Raw genomic sequence first — 16030 nt, 5'->3', positions numbered from 1 at the left:
TGATTGCATAATCAAACATTCTCATAGTGACACTGTGCAGTTCGGAATAGGGCGATGTCAGTCTAAATGCCACTGACGCGCAGGATTTCCACACAAACAACATGTGCCGCGGTCTGGACTGCTATTTTTGGCGGGCACGTAGCCTCAAGTTTCAGCAGTCTAGGCCGCCTCAATAAGTACATGTACAACTACTCCGGGGTAATAAATATCACCTCAAGACATCGTCATGGCACAACTAGCCGAGGCTCTACCGAAGGCGCACGCCGGTGCCATGACAACTTGGAGTTGGAGGGGTTGAACTTGGATAGGGTGGTCAGCGTGTATCAGCCCGACTAAATCTGAAACAGCGCAATTAGATCCTCGACATGTTATCAGGGGGAGTTACCCACACACCATCACTGGTATTGTCGCCCTCCTTACGGATCACCTTCCTTTCTCGTACCAAGACTACTCCGCCTTACCTTCCTCTCGTTATCTCCTCGCGGCGACAGCTTAATAGGACGTTCCTTCTTTAAACCGCTATATATAGAGGTAGGCGCACAACCGGCACGGCGCTGAGCCCTTATCGACTTCAGGTTACGCAGACCAAGTAACGGCTGACTAGAGTTGGAGGGGTTTGACTTGGATAGGGTGTTCAGCGTGCATCCCCCCCGGACCAGATCTGAACAGCGCAATTGGGTCCTCAACATGTTTTCAGGGGGACTTACCTACACACCATCACTGGTATTTTCGTCCTCCTTACGGATCACCTTCCTTTCTCAGTAATGACAAAGCCGAGCACACCTTCATGCAACTGATATTGCAGTCAATACTTCGGCAGCAGTTCACAACTGTACGACATAGAAGCCTTACTAGAAGAGAACTGTGGTCCGAAAGCGAGTTTGAAGCTGTTTTCCCAGATAACTTCATGTCTTCTGTCTCCTTCCTTCTTCTATTTCCTGTACCCGGTGATAGATTAATATGAAAGTATAAAATTCAGATACGATTCACCGCTTAAAATCACACCGCAAGTCGTTGCGTCTAGGATTGAAGTTGAAATTTTGTCAGGATTTGGTGGTATAGGCAGCTCATCAAAAGGCTCGCAGCCTTGTTCTTCATCACGATCAAAAATCTAAAACAAAAAAAGGAAGGGGGGGAGGGGGGAGGCAGCGAAAGAATGAGCGAGAAACCTGGCCTAGCCTGAAGCAGAAGAATGGGTGTCGATCCCGCCGTCTTGCGGCATGCGGGCTGTCCTTCCTCGCACCAGGCTCCCAGAGCCTCGTCAAGACCTACACTACGAGACCTACACCATAAGACCTGCCCCGTTCCTAAGATAGCCTAGAGCTGGACCCAAGAGCATACCTGACTCATCCCACACAAGAGATTCTACTTCAATTCAGAGCCCAGTTTAGTCATTCAAAATCCACCCAAGGCTTGCCGACCGTCGCGATATAATGCTTGAACAGCCTGCGGCCAATCTTCTAAGCATGAGCGTCGCCTCAGTTGAACTCACACCTTCTGGGCGCACACCCTGCTGCGATTGTGGGTGTGCTGTCAAGGCCTGGAAATGTGTTCAATGCGATGATTCCTTTTGCGACGATTGCTGGCCAAAGCAGCGACCGCACCGGGTGTGTCACACCACGATCTCCTTTCACCTTGTCCCTTCCCTCTGGCCTCTCTAGACTCAGACACGTGGCTTTAATCCCTCGCTCTCTTGCTCCTAGCTGACTAGTCAATGAAGCCAGGGAAAGTTGGCATCGACGGCCGGCACCACGAAAGGGTCGACGAAGAAGTTGTTCGGCGGCTGCAAAGGATATTCGGCCAGGCTTCCGAAGAAGAACAGTCCGACCGCCATGGAGGTGACATCGACACGACGTGGTTCGGTGTAGATAAAGACGCAAACCAGTCTTTCTTGCACACATCAAACCGTCTTGTCGAAGTTCTGCATGAGAGTCAGACTGGGGAGTTCACAGAGCGCTTCCCACAGTTGGTTTCCTTCGTCGGTCAGACGGGTAAGTCGCCACTCATGGAATAATTGCCCACCGGACTTGAGGACTGACAGATTTTTCCCTGAGCAGGAGCCGGAAAGAGCACCGTCATCAAGATGCTCATCAGCCGCGAGCAAGGGCGCATGCGCGACATGGCGCAGCAAGATATCGCCGACCAGCCTTGCCCCGTACCCGGCCTGGTTGGCGACAATATGCCAACGACGGGTGATGTCCATCTCTACTCTGATCCAGGGACATATTACTCCCAGAAGCCGATCTTTCTAGCCGATTGCGAGGGTATGACGGGAGGAGAGCACGCCCCTCGAGGTCTTATCGTTCGCGAAAAGGTCGAGAGAGCGAAGAGAGGGGGCAGAATCAAGGAGGGCGGCAGGACTTTGATTCGGAAGACCCTCGCATGGGCAAAGGATGATAAATTGCAGTCTCGGGAATACGCTGTCACTACCCTGTTTCCGCGGATCCTCTACACGTTTTCGGATGTCGTGGTATTCGTGCTCAGAGAGGTTAGGTGCGTTGTGCATTTGTCTCTCCACTGTCTTACCATCCAACAACTCTCAGGAACAATCTGACTGACTCGAACCAGAACATTCGAGAGCAAAGTCTTGCAGCAACTTGTCAACTGGGCGACTATGTCTATCGACAAGTCCATCAACCAACCCACTCTGCCACACGTCGTCATCGTCCTGAACGCCACTGACAGTGAAATTGACGAGAAGTAGTGGGACCCCGAATTCGCAACTTCGGTCCTGCTCGACGACTATAAGGACTCGGTCAAACATGTGACTGGTCTGCGAGACATAGTCGCCAGATTGGCTGAATTGCGTGTGGACAAGAAGATCAGCAACACCAGAGAGCTTCTCGAGTCCTACTACTCGTCTGTCACTGTCGTCAGGATTCCGTCCAAGGGCCGATACATGTTGATTGACGAGCAAATCGGGAAACTACAGGAGGTCATTTCGTCGAAATGTGCCGCGTCACACGCCCACAAGAAGAAGATTCGTATGCTACTCAACGCTGAAAGGTTGCCACAATACGTCGATTCCGCCTACGATCACTTTTCGCAGAAATTGGACGAGCCTTTCGATTTTGCAGAAGAGGCACGGCGCCATGCAGAGATGCCTGTGGACTTCTCAGACCACGTTCTCATCCTCATCTGGTCGCTTTATAGGGACCTGGATGCAGCCGGCGATCCAGGGTCATTGTTGACCAAAGTTACGCGCCCATTGGCGTCATGCATAATGCTCGACGCTATGCGAGACGATACACAAGGTGAATTAGCTGATGGTCTCACCTCCTCGAGTAATCATTGGCGAACTAACTGATGTCAACCAGGCACTTATTCCAGCTTGCTCCGAAGTACCTACTACGAGCCTTTGAAAGAAGCATTTAACAGGTTCTGCGAACAGGTGCTTCGCTGCTCAGAAAGTGTGGGCGGCGTCAGATGTTGCAATACCAAGAATTCGCATTCGAAGGGTCATCAAGCGAGAAACGGCAAGATCTTTTCCAAGGGAGAATACCGTCAACCTTTTAATCAAGACAAATTCTTTGCGCAATGGATCAACCATATCGACGAAAACATCAAGGGCTTGGATAATTCGTTGCAGCAACAATCCGCACGCGCCGACCGGGATGAGAAGGCGCTCCTTCCCACGATTCACAAAAATGTGATGGCACATTTCTACAAAGCCAATGTCCCGGTTTCTTGTTTTCGAAGCTATGCAACGTGTCTCTGCTGCGTTGCCAAAATACCAGAGAACGAGCTGCCCTGCGGTCACACGCTGTGCAAGAATTGTGTTCAGGCCTTTGGAAACGATGCTGGACAGGGCATTTTTGAGCTGAATTCATGTCCTCTCCACCATTCTGAGACCCGCTGGCCAAAGCCGGCCCAGATCAGGTTCAAGCCTGACGAGGCCGGCGTGCGAGTTCTATGTCTAGATGGGTAAGTATCTGGTTAACAACTCACTCACAACGCAAGAGCCTGGACTAACATGGTTCTAGTGGGGGCGTGCGAGGGATCGTCGAACTCGTCATCCTTCGCGCAATCGAACAGAGGCTCGGAGAACACATACCAGTCCAGAACTTCTTTGATCTTATAGTTGGTACTAGGTAAAGAACCCCTAGAACACGACTTCTCCACCTCTCCGCTGACAGGACGACAAGCACTGGTGGAATCATCGCACTGGCTTTGGGTGTCAAGCAGTACAGCGTCGTCAATTGCATCGATCTCTTCAAGAATCTTTGCAAGCAAGGGTTCACGCGGCGTGCTGCCCGACCTTTCAGGGCGCTCTCCTTCTTGAACCACAAAAGCTATTACAGAACACAGCCTTTGGAAGATGCCCTGAAATCCGTCTTTGAGGAAGAATGTCTCCTGTATGGGGGTTCAAGACCTGAGACTTCAACATCGGTCAAAGTCGCCGTGACCTCAACAAGTGCGAGCTACAATCGGCCTGTTGTACTATCGAACTATAACGCACAGGGCAAGCGTGAGGCCTGTAAGTCATAGAAACCTGGTTCCGGGCCGAAAGTAAGAGCTAATTCTACATAGTGCCATACAAATTCCTCCGCCCCAGCGATCCAGGTTGCGAGCTTAAAGTATGGGAAGCTACGCGAGCTACGGCAGCGGCGCCGATGTACTTCAAACCCTTTCAACATGACGCTACAACGGCCGCATACATTGATGGCGCCGTTCAATATAACTGCCCCGCCGTGGTTGCGGACTCCGAACGGCGACTGATATGGGACGAGGTCAGCGAAATGCCGCCCGACATCTTCTTGTCTGTGGGCACCGGTCTCAGCGGCAACCCCAAAAGTGCGCAATCCAACGGGCTCTCATCTCTCGGTCCCCATGACCAGGCACGCTTGGAGACCCTGCAACACAAAGGGTCTACCTCTGGTCTAGGCTACATGTGGCGAGTCGCTCACGATATCATTGACAGCCAGCTGAACTGCGAAGAGCTCTGGACTAAATTCAAGCACCAAGCCGAGGCTTCACCCACAGAAAAGCCCTATCGGCGGAACATTCGGATCAATGTCCCCTTCCCGGGCCAGCGGCCTGCGCTCGACGACGTTGAACATATCGAGCTTATGGAGTTGCAGGCGGTGCGGAGCGCGCGGGCGGACCCACTGATTCTTGAGGTAGCACATAGACTCGTTGCGAGTTGCTTCTATTTCCAGAAGGATGGCACAAGCTATCAGAATAGGGAGACCGGGGAGTACACTTGTATTGGTAAGCATTCGACGTTCATCACGTTTCCTCGCCAGTGACGAGATCGAGGCCCCCCCCCAAAGTTACACTCAGCTTTGAGCCCCATTACTAACATTGTGAAGGAAATATTCGCTGCCGTTTCGAGGAAGGAAGTCAGAACCTCAAAGGTCTAGGCCGAATCATTCGTGACTGCACTCATGGGTCCAAGTTTACACCTCACTTCTTCCTCCAGGAGAACTTCGGCTCGAGTGACCAGAAGCACCACAACATATTGATTTCCACCGAGACCATAAACGACATGTGCGACCGCGGCCTATTTGAGCTAGAGTGTAGGCTTCGCATCGATTCTGCATGGCAATCGAGCACCACGCGGCTCTCTCTGTGTCTGCAGCCGATGGACTACATGCAAGAATTCGGCTCGACGCGAACGAGCACAAGTCGTATCTTATCCATCAGCGGGTTCCCACGGGAGCTGTGCGCGCAGGACAGCATCCCGAGCCCGAGCCTGGAGAATGCAAGCGACGAACAACGTGCCGGCTGGGGCGCTCCGTCGAGTATGCCAGCTCTTACACATGCAAAGACGGAGCCGACCGGCTTGCAGCTCCAGTCAAAGGGATCGAAAATGCCCCCGCGCCGCCTCATGTCGGATCCACAGGCACCCACGAGCTTAGACCCGATTGCTCAGCGCGAGAACTATGGAGACAAATGGCTGGACGACGATGGATGTCGTACTGAGGTTTTGATTTGATCGATGGGGAGGTTGGCTCGGTCGACCTGGCGGGTGTGGTGTCTAGCGAGGAGCCGAGAGCGAGTAAGTCAGAGTTCCAAGTCTAGTTGGAATCGGTCGATGAGAGGTTGTGCAAACGTCGGTACAGTACCATTTCAATATTCTATCCAGCACTCACCCATATGGGAACTGGGACTATAGCAGAGTCACTGTCGTAGCTCTTATTATTACACTAGTCGCCCCCCTGAGATTGTGCAAGCCTTGCCATGCGTATCTCGAGTCCGACGACGTTGATCTTCTCGAGCCCGCATTGCAATTCGGCGGCCGACGCAACGCGTACGCTACGTGTTGCACGCGATCGAAGTTGACAGCGCAATGAATTGTCAGTCTAAAAAAGGTCTAGAAGTACAGGAAAAGAAAGCCCTTTTATACCCAAAAAGGGACAAAGGAAGTCTAGTAGTACTAGCAGGAAGTGAGTGTCATAGAGTAAGAAGTGAGCGTCATGGAGAGTGAGCGTCATGGAGGGCCTTCTTAAGGTTCAACTCGGATGTGGCTCAAAGTGGCTTAGATCTAGGCGACACTACGGCCTTGATGACCCCCAAGTCAGCGTCTCTAGACAAGATTGGGGCAACTCGCCTACAATTTTTTGAAGGGAGTGCCATTCTTGCGCGCCAAGGCCGCATGCCCCCCTATTCCCCTGGGGGTTGCGGCGCTCTCGACGTCTGAGTCGGCGCAATATCTCATGATTCCTGCAGATGTTTACCGGGAGCGGTGGGCGTGGCTGTGTTTGTAGAATTCGGATTCAATGATCGGTGCAGTTATTGGGCATGCAATTCGTCAGTGTTGATGGGATAGGATGTAGAGTTTTATCTTGAGCAGGGCGATGCAAGAGTATACATATTAGTTAAGAGACCAAAGACCAAGCAAAGTCTTTCAAGAGGATGTCGGATGGAGCAGCTGGCAGTGCGGCTGGGCACAGCCAGCTGGAATTCATTTGAAAAATTATACGATATGCAAAAACCGAATATGAGGTGAAAGTGAGAAAGTAAAAGTCAAGAGGGGGAAATAGCTCCCGTTTCGCGGACATCCTTTCAAGTTAGCCCCCCACCTGGGGTAAGGAATCGCGGGTGGTCAAGCGGTAGTAGCAGACGCTTCTGCTATGTCTTGCGAACTATGAAAAATTCCTGCCGGCCCCCATCCACGCCAGGGTTTTTCGTAGGCCTGCGGGGGCGGGGATGAGAATACCAGGGACGCCCGGGTTCGATTCCCCCCCCCGGGGCCGAGCCTTTTTTTGCCTTTTTACTCTTTTTACTCTTTTTACTCTTTTTACCCTTTATTTAGTATGGGTGCCTTATTCATTTCCTTCGTAGTCTATCTTGAGTTCCCTTCTTTAGAAGCACCTATTTCCTCAGGTACGTTAGTAGTGTAGATGTGAGGCGATAGTGGCGGTATCCATGGTATCGATGACGGTGATGGTGGCGCTAATCAAGGTCTGATGTGATAGGGTCGCTCAGCCGCCCGGATCAGTCATGGGCCATAACCCGATCCAGCGCAGGGCTGGCGGCCGCAAGTGCCCAGCCGCTTGGTTGGTGGCGTCTATCACTGCCACACCGCAGTCTCAGCCCTCCCTACAGATTAATTGCCTCTTTCAATATTATCGCAAAGGTATTGTACGGAGTGCACGTGAAATATCGTATGGAGTACCTTCCTTTCCTTCTCGGCTACGTGTTTTTTTTAAGGTTTCGTCATCGACATATGCGACGCCAACACCCCTGGCCGTGCGGTGACATGGCAGCCGTTTTCTCGAGTTGTCATCCCACCAGCTCGTATTTGGCCCGCAGGCCGTTGAAGTGGGTAGCACAGAGCCACTCATTGCGGCCCGTTTGGAGCTGAAAGGTGGATGCCCTGAATGTCGGGTCCGCCGAGCCATGCGGTGGAGGTTGCACAGCCCACTAATCAAGCTAGCGCTCAGGATGATCCTGGTCCAATTGCTCCCGCTTGGCCGTGAAATATCTGGCAATAAAAGGGCGAGCCTGCTGTTCTGTTTGCACGCCAACTCTCTCTGCCCTGTTTCTCGTTCTCGTCAAATACTTTGCTTCTCGTCTGCAAATATCACCCAGATCTCCAGAACTCGATTGCAGGAACCAAGACGCCGTCAAAATGAAGTCCTTTGCCCTCATCGCTGCCCTTGCAGGTGCCGCCAGTGGTAAGCTCTCCTGGAACCCCTGAAAGTGGGAAGCTTAAACGCGCTTGGCTGCTGTTCATTGGCGACCCGCCGCGATCGCGCGCGGCCCCAGAGCTCCGGGCTGTTTGCCCCAATTGGGACTTACACTAACACGGCCCGTTTGCGCATCGCCAGCCCTCCAGATCACGTCGCCGACCGAAAACGACAAGTGGGACCTGTCGGCCACGAACACGATCAAGTGGTCGTCAGTGGACTCGGACCCGGCCTTTTTCAAGCTCGTCCTCATCAACCACCCGCCCAGCACGGCCGAGACCAGCACCACCATCGCCGAGAACGTCACCACGAGCAAGGGCCAGTACGACCTCACCAACTTTGCCGCCGCCCCCGGCGACAAGTACAGCATCAAGGCCTACGGCATCCTCAACGCCAACAACGGACAGCTGGCCGAGTCGAAGCAGTTTAACGTCACTAAGTCCGGAAGTATGCCGCCCTCGGAGCGAGTTTGTTATGTTGCTGTATGCATGCACTAGCGCACGCCTTGCTGACATTTTTGGTGTCGTTTATTAGCTGCTTCCACAACCACGACTGACGCCCCCTCTTCCTCTGGCACCGGCACCGGTACGACTGCCGCGTCTTCGCCCTCCAAGTCGAGCGAGGCATTCGCTCTGGGCAAGTCGTTTGGTGTGGCCGGCCCGCTCGCCGTCGTCTTCGCCATGCTCTTTTAAACGTAATGGTAATTGATCTTGAGCTGTGCAGCGTTGGGGAGGGCTGCATGGATGTTTAATGTTGTACATACAACCACGGTTTGGTGGTTCAGGGATAGACTGGACATATACCACGTAATAATAGGGGGGCGAAGGGATGGTCGTCCATTTAATTTAGGTTGCGAACTTTTTTGATGATAGATCAAGCATGACACCTCAAGACTCTTTCAACTTCATATATGCTGTCTATCCATTTTCGAGAGAGTTTTATGGTCTGCCATGATGTGAATTTCTCACAAGTCAAGACCTTGACCTATTTACCGACGGTGCAGTATCTGGGGGTGAAAGCCACCATCAGAGCGACAGCTAGTCTATCTCTTGATTAAGGCAGATCATCCGTTACGTGTGTTTTGCGTGTGTGTTGCGGGTATCCTATGTATGAAACAGCCCCCAAGATTGAGATTGTGTCGCTACCTCCCGTTGAGGTCGGTGGCATTGCATTGTGACGTCATTATATCTAGACTCGAAGCGAAACCGCCCAAGTCATGGTGCTATCAAGCGAGTTCAGAAGGGTGCCTCCTTTATGATGCCGATATCTGCGCCGCCGTGATTGAAATTCCTATAAGATCTCTTTGCTCGACTCTTGGAACGAGATATTCCAAAATTTGTCATACCCAGCTTGGACCACCCCCGAGTTTGCTGTTCAGTCTCTTGCTGATCCCGAAAGTAAGGCCCCGGATTCCGAACAGAGACCTACCTGCCTATATATCGCTAAGAAGTGACCAATTAGATATCCAAGATATTATATCAGCAAATGTGTTTGTTTTTGAGGCTGACCTTCAATGCCATTCTTTCGAATAGCACGCTCCCAACAATAGACTGGCTAGCCACAACTCAAACCCCGTTTTCTTTCCCATCACGGATATTGCACCCCATAATGATCTCCACGCCATTTTGTGGTAGAGATGGCTTTCCCCATTCGATACGTCTCCTCGAATTTGGCTGGATACTGTTTCCAAATGCCCCGATGTCACATACAACGACAATTCCGACGGCGTATTTCTGATGCTTTACGGCTTCGCCACCGATGTCCTGGTATTATTATGTTGGACTTCTTACTCAGCTACCGTTTGGGAGGTGAGAACCGGCTTTGATGGCCTAGTCCCTAGCCTGTCAATAGAAATAGCAAACACCACGACTGAGAACATTTCACTTGAAGTTACGCCTGCCAACATTACTAACATCATTATATCCGGCATTTACCTACTTTCGCAAATGCTCGATCATTCATCTAAACACAGTGTATTTTATGGCTTGGGTTTATGGATGAGCCTCACGACGTCAAGCCATTGGGCGTACGGAAATTTGGACGTATCTGCTTGCAGCTTTCCCTCAAGCCTTTAAATCAGCAGCCAACTACGTCGTCCAGGTCAAAGGCAAAGTTCCACTCAAGTCAACTACGCCTAGGCGTATTTACTATCGCACAAACCGCCTAGTGGCTCTATAGATTCCATTCTTACTTATGGAATCCTTCTTTGCTTTTCTTTTGCTCGCGAGTACGGCATTGCTGTCCGGCTCGAGATCCAGAAATCTCCGATTTGCTTTCGGGTTTGCACTAACGATCCGGCCTCGGAGTAAGGCAGCAACACCACAGCTCCTAACTGTAGGTGCGAGGACAAGGACGAGCAAGCCAGCCAGTCACAGCTTCCGCGCGACACCCGCCAGAAATGCTTTCTCCTCTTTCTTCTCCACCCTTCCCTGTTCCCCGCCCTTCCCACCAACAATGCACATTTCGCCCACTTCCGTCCCCCAACCTTTCTCGCCAAGGAGGTATATTTCACCGTCTTCTTATCCCTCTTTCTTCCTCGCCTCGACGAAAAAAAAAATTATCAGTGCGTGCACGATTTCGCCGTATCGGAGATGGCCAGCAGCCAGTCACCTTTACCATGTCCAGACTAGATTTTCGCCTCTGGTTTCAATGTCCAGTACGTTCCCACTTGGGCTCTTTGGCTTCCCCTACACTCGTTCCAGCCTGGCCGCCCATCACCCCTCGGCGGTATCCTCGCTGCTCATGGGTTCCTCGCTAACATTGACACGCATCAGTGTGGCTAAGGATCGGTGCTGGTTTGGAGATGACTATACGCCCTTCAAATCTGTTCTCAATGGCGGCTCGCTAGTCGAGGGAATTGGCACCGTCGAACTCCCCACAAAGAGGTGGCCGTCCAGATCCGACCCTAGCGCCCACACAACCCTCCGCCTCACCAACGTCCTCCATATTCCCAAGGCGTTGTGCAACATCCTAGGAATCCCCGTCGTGGATGAGTACGATATTAACTTGAATTTTGCAGAACCCGAGAAGGGTTCAATCAGAGATCAGCAGGGCCGGGACCTAGCCTACTTTCGGAGGGCATCTCCGCGCCGATTCCTCGCAGTCCGCCTGAGCGAACCACCCATCGGACCAGAAGTCGGTCCTTCACTGCTGAGGGCCGAAGATAGTTATTATATTTCCGATACTTGGCCCGACGTCGAGCGACAGAGATGGGCGGCTTACCAAGCCCAGGTCAACGCCGACGCCGACGCCGGCGCCAGCCATGACCAGAGTCCCGCTGCCGAGGCAGCCGGCCCCCAAGCTGCGAATGCGGAGCCCCCATCTGCAGCAGCCGGTGGAGGCGCCACCACCAGCCCCTAACCTCATCTTGCTGCCCGCGCTGCTGGTGGCAGCTCCACATCACCGCCCGGGGGCCTCGAGAAGCCTATTGATAAGCCATTCACACGCCTCAGCAGTGGGACCTGGCTTCACAACCGCCCAGAGAAGGACGTGTACTGGCTTCTCATCGATGCCTATCGGATGCGCATGGAGGATAACTATGTGTATGATCAGCAGAACACTGCGGGTGGTATGTATGCGGGGGCGCCCCATGGTCTGAGTAGTTTCCGCCACTTCCTGCGGCTGGCGGCCGCCCGGCCCGGCTTGCTACCGGCGTGGTGGGGCCCTGGGAAGCAGGCTGCGTGTGAGCGCTTGGGCATGGACCCCGACGAATGGTGTGGGTTGCGATACTGCATTGAGAAGGACGAAATCAGCGAGCACTACGGTGACCCGCTATTCCCTATGCAGTTACACATGTTCGGCGAGGCGGTGTACCAATGTGGCCTCGGGGGCGTGGATGGAGCACAGATGCTGGCAATGATGGCTATGCAGGAGAGCGGTGGTGCGCCTCAGTTCATGAGTGTTCTTTCCCTTTGATTTGGAGACGCCGGTCGTATCATGTTGACGTTATATCCACACAGAGTCAAGATAATGGCATGCTGTGATCTGCCACCCGTGTGATGCTTCATCGTCCTAAATCGGTATCTGCTTTTTGTGGGCCGTGTCAGTTGGGAGATTGTTAAACTTGTCGTTCATGTCGTGAGAAGCATAAGGGGGCTTACCACGTACCTCTACATTAGAATTAGGCCCTCGGGTCAATATGAGGAAGGCCTACGTTAATAAGCCTTATCTCTACAATTAGCCTTCTTCTGAGCACAACGACAATCATTATATAAGGGTAATAAGGGTTACTTCCCCAAGGCATTTCCCCGCTAGAATACCATGTTTAGTAGCCATTAGCTAAAAGTCTCTACGTAGAGGATAGATTTAATATCACATCTCCTAATCGTATCTAAGTGACGGAGGGTCGCCGGATGGGAGGCGGCCTTCCTTTGTCACGCAGGCTCTGCGGGAGCGCAACGTTGGGATGTTGTTTAAGAAAATGAGCGCGGACCCGATCTCGTCTCGGGCTCCCATAGTCACAGTCCTCATATTCGCACCGAATCGGAGGTGGCTTTACGTGTATTTGGATCTGGTGCTTTCGGAGAGCGCTTAGATCACTGTACGTAGCACTGCACCCATCATAGTTGCACCCTCGACTGCGTCTTTTCAAGGTGGTTAGTCTACTCCCTATGTGGTCTTTTTCTCTTTTTTCTTCTTACTATTCTTCTGGAAGGGGGTTTCGTATAGCTTACTTCGTAGCCCTTGGTGACGAGATGTATTCTGGCGAGGAGAGTTCCTCGTCTGCCGACATCTGCCGCTTCCTCGCTCCGTTGAGGGCTGGAGCCTGCGCGGGCACGAGAGCGCTCTGTAACATTGAGGAGAGAAATTGCTCAAAGGCCGCCCCCGGCGGAAAGACTGCCTAAGAGAACCTTGTTAGCGGAAGGTGACGGCGGATAGTGCAACTCATCTCATAGAGTGGCCTTACAGCTGCGAACCCAACCAAGTAGTGCTTGATTTCGGCAATGCTTTTCAGATATCCGTTTTTCGTAAAGGTCTCAGCTACAGAGAGGAGGGCCATGGCAGCCGGGAAGCCGGAGTTCCGATCTTGATAACAGGGTTTGAAGAAGGCTTCTTGGGCAGACATGTTGAATGCTACTTGGTCCTCTTGCTCTGCCCGATAGAGCTCATAGCACCTAGACGTAAGACTTCTGCCTGAGAGAATGTAAAGGAGCTGACCCATATCTTGTAGGAAGGTGAAGACGACAAGAAACACGATGGTTTCCTTGAGATCTGGGTCTTTTGACTCGTCGTTACCCAATTGTGAAGACTCACTCTCCGCACCTGGAGAGCAGATGTTCACTGATGGTATCGAAAGGCGACCAGGATAGGTAGGGTTCATGGTCTCGATTGGCGGTGGCCAGCCCGTGTCGGGTGGCTCTTCATGCCGAGGCTGACTGACTGGGGCACCGATGGCCGCATAGTTGTTTACCTCGTGGGATAGTGTTAGCAGCCGGACAATCTCTTCGTTGGTGACGATATCCTGGAGGTTGGCATCCGGGGCTGTGTCGTGGAAGTTGTAACAGTCCGTGAAATCCAGGCTGCCGGTTTGATCCGCAAAAGTCGATCCGAGTGGTCGGAGATACGGATGCTGTGGAATTGGGGGTTCCGCTGATCCGGTATAACCTGCAAGTCGGGAAGAAGGATCGGCCGATACGACAAGGCCGCGCGTAAGATGCTCGGGGATGTCAATGAAGTGAAGATGGTCCTTTGCCTCGGGCCACAGCTCCGGAGCAAGACGGTTGAAGGCTTGTTTTTCTCTCGGATCTGAAATCATGTCTCGCCATGTTTTGATGTCGGCAAGAATGTCGGCCTTGTCAAGACGGCCTTTTTTGTGAAGGAGCTGAGAGATGGAGTAGGAAAAGCAGGTGAATGCAAACACGAGCGACAGCTTACGCGGCTGGAAGCCCTTCAGCACATCCATGACAAGCTGAGCGCCTTCGCTACGAATGCTCCTTGCATCTGGGTAGATGTCTAACAACTTGAAAATGACGGGATCATTTAGGTGAGTTGCCAGTTGTTGGAATCGCTTGTGGTGAAAGGCGGTTTCCTCTCTCAAGCTGCGGATGGCAGCCCACTGGGACGCCATGGGTTGATCGTCCACGGCAGTAACGGGCTCGGAGGAGAGTAGGTCACTATCGAAGATCTCGCTGGGGTACGTGTGTTCCTAGGGTGGGTTAATAACAAGTAGCTTGCTCGTCCTCGGCGGACTCCATGGAATTTGGTAGCTAGTTACCGAGTTGATATCTGCTTGGTCCTGGAAATGCATGCCAGCCATCAAGCCATTGATTTCCGCAAATGCAATTTCAAGGTCTTTCTTGTACCTGCCGATGGCATGTGGGGTGCCGCGTGCGACACCGGATATCCAGGAGTACTTTGTGCGGCATTTGTCGAGGAGGAGTTGCCTGGTTTTCGGGTTCGACGCCATTCTTGCGGTGGGCAGGGCTCTCGCCTTAGACTACCACTGGGTGCAGTCGGGTGTAGTCGGGCGAAAATCAGGCGCTGCCGCAGTGCGTAAGGCAGCCGCAAACCGTGCGCAAATAGAAAAATAATCACAATATGCGGCGGGCTTGGAAACAAGGCGACGGGCTATATATAGATGGTTCGCATTTTCAAAGCCTGGCACGCCTTTTCAAACCCACCCCCACAAGTCACGGTTTTAAACAAGCGAGCTTCAAATCCCCACAAGAAACACAAGTCCCTGCGGCTCGTGCCGGCGCCAGGGTGTCTCTGAGAATGTCAGCCCGCAGGGCAGAAATTAAGGCGGCGGACGCTGATTTGTTCGTTTCGCACCGCTACTTTGTCCTGGGTGCAGCATCGCGGCGCAGCTAGCGGTTTGCTATGTCCCAGCTACGGCTGCCATGTCCCATCGCATGTCCCGTTAACAAGCATGTCCCGTTAGCAAGCATGTCCCGTTAGCAAGCATGTCCCATTCAAGTCCCCTTCATCCTCTGTCAAGCGCTTTAGATCTCATCTCGCCTCGACTCTGCGCCACCCCAGTATGCCTTTCAAGCCCACGCATGTCCGACCGTGTCCCGCGGTTTCTTGGGACCTACCATGACCTCCCAAACTTGTGGGGTACGAGCATATAGTGTTTGGTTGACAGTTAAGTTCCTCAATACAAGGCCTAGATTACCCACGCGCGGGGAGAGGAGGTGGCTGGGGGGCTGGGCGGAGGAAGAGTCTGGGCGGCTTGCTAATGCGTCTATGGAGCCGCCGACCCAGCGCAGTGGATGACGCGTGACGAGATTTAGCTTACGGGGCGCCTAAATGGTGTTCTACGAATTTTGGATGCCACCGGGGACCTGAAAGACGGACGTAATGCGTCATTTATTTATCGCGTCTGAGTCAGGGTGATTGTTTTCTACACGTCTCCGAACCTCAATCATCGTGTCACTTTTGAAGGAGCCCTGGCTGTCTTGTCCTGGCTTGTCCTGGCTTGTCCTGGCTTGTCCTGCAACTGACAGTCTCTTTTCTATGACCCATGACTGCGAGTTCTAGTTTCCTGGATGTTGCGCTGTGTGACAAAGGCGCCTGTTCGCGAGGTCTGGCACTTGTCTGTTGCGCGCAACAAGGCAGAGACTCGGCCATGTCGCTATCCTGGTAAAGAGTCACTATAAGAACCGCCTAGAACGCGAAGATGAGTGTTGAAGAATGAAAATAGCCATTGCTCGAGTCCGACGACGTAGGACCTACTGTGCCCATTATATTAGCATCATCAACCTTTGGTCCGGGAAACAATGGACGCCAAACACCCAGCAAACCAAACCATGCGCGGCACAGCCATAATTGCTGGGGAGATGCCATGTACCACAGCTACGTTCACACCATGTGTTTGGCGACGACTAACCGTTTTCCTAGGCGCTCCTGTGAGTATGCTCTCTCTATTTATAGAGGAGCCTACCGACATCTTTCGA

General features: G+C 52.6%; 4 protein-coding genes across 4 annotated transcripts; 3 read left to right on the top strand and 1 right to left on the bottom strand.

The window, feature by feature from the left end:
- The first annotated feature begins 1381 nt into the window (after nt 1-1381).
- B0T26DRAFT_800576 (uncharacterized protein) lies at nt 1382-6160 on the top strand. The gene is made up of 10 exons (XM_060447007.1): nt 1382-1607; nt 1721-1991; nt 2058-2493; nt 2569-2665; nt 2705-3254; nt 3318-3924; nt 3984-4091; nt 4137-4477; nt 4531-5211; nt 5313-6160. Exons 1-10 carry the CDS (start codon nt 1434-1436, stop codon nt 5936-5938), a joined length of 3891 nt encoding a protein of 1296 aa, XP_060297540.1. The 5' UTR covers nt 1382-1433; the 3' UTR covers nt 5939-6160.
- Nucleotides 6161-8077: 1917 nt separating this feature from the next.
- On the top strand, nt 8078-9067 carry B0T26DRAFT_769118 (Ser-Thr-rich glycosyl-phosphatidyl-inositol-anchored membrane family-domain-containing protein; the record flags this gene model as incomplete). Its single annotated transcript, XM_060446514.1, has 3 exons — nt 8078-8123; nt 8277-8582; nt 8670-9067. The coding sequence occupies 3 exons, from the start codon at nt 8078-8080 to the stop codon at nt 8825-8827; spliced, it is 510 nt and encodes a 169-aa protein (XP_060297539.1). The 3' UTR covers nt 8828-9067.
- Nucleotides 9068-11534: 2467 nt separating this feature from the next.
- On the top strand, nt 11535-12050 carry B0T26DRAFT_641131 (uncharacterized protein; the record flags this gene model as incomplete). Its single annotated transcript, XM_060437299.1, has 1 exon — nt 11535-12050. A coding segment is annotated over one exon (516 nt), but the record flags the coding sequence as incomplete, so codon positions are not given.
- Nucleotides 12051-12804: 754 nt separating this feature from the next.
- Nucleotides 12805-14541, bottom strand: B0T26DRAFT_749116 (uncharacterized protein; the record flags this gene model as incomplete). The annotated part of the gene is made up of 3 exons (XM_060445054.1): nt 12805-12975; nt 13042-14280; nt 14350-14541. 3 exons carry the CDS (start codon nt 14539-14541, stop codon nt 12805-12807), a joined length of 1602 nt encoding a protein of 533 aa, XP_060297537.1.
- Nucleotides 14542-16030: the final 1489 nt, after the last annotated feature.

Source organism: Lasiosphaeria miniovina, assembly GCF_030549165.1.
Source record: "Lasiosphaeria miniovina strain SMH2392-1A chromosome Unknown B0T26scaffold_3, whole genome shotgun sequence".
In the NCBI taxonomy this organism is placed as follows: domain Eukaryota; kingdom Fungi; phylum Ascomycota; class Sordariomycetes; order Sordariales; family Lasiosphaeriaceae; genus Lasiosphaeria; species Lasiosphaeria miniovina.
Note: the sequence above shows the minus strand (reverse complement) of the source record. Positions and strands in the feature narration are given on the sequence as shown.

Excerpts from the sequence above, each read along its gene's own strand:
- B0T26DRAFT_800576 (XM_060447007.1), top strand. The coding sequence starts at position 1,434 with ATGCTTGAACAGCCTGCGGCCAATCTTCTAAGCATGAGCGTCGCCTCA. Across the intron at positions 4,092-4,136 it reads GATCTTATAGTTGGTACTAG|GACGACAAGCACTGGTGGAA; the intron begins GTAAAGAACCCC and ends CTCCGCTGACAG. Across the intron at positions 4,478-4,530 it reads ACAGGGCAAGCGTGAGGCCT|TGCCATACAAATTCCTCCGC; the intron begins GTAAGTCATAGA and ends AATTCTACATAG.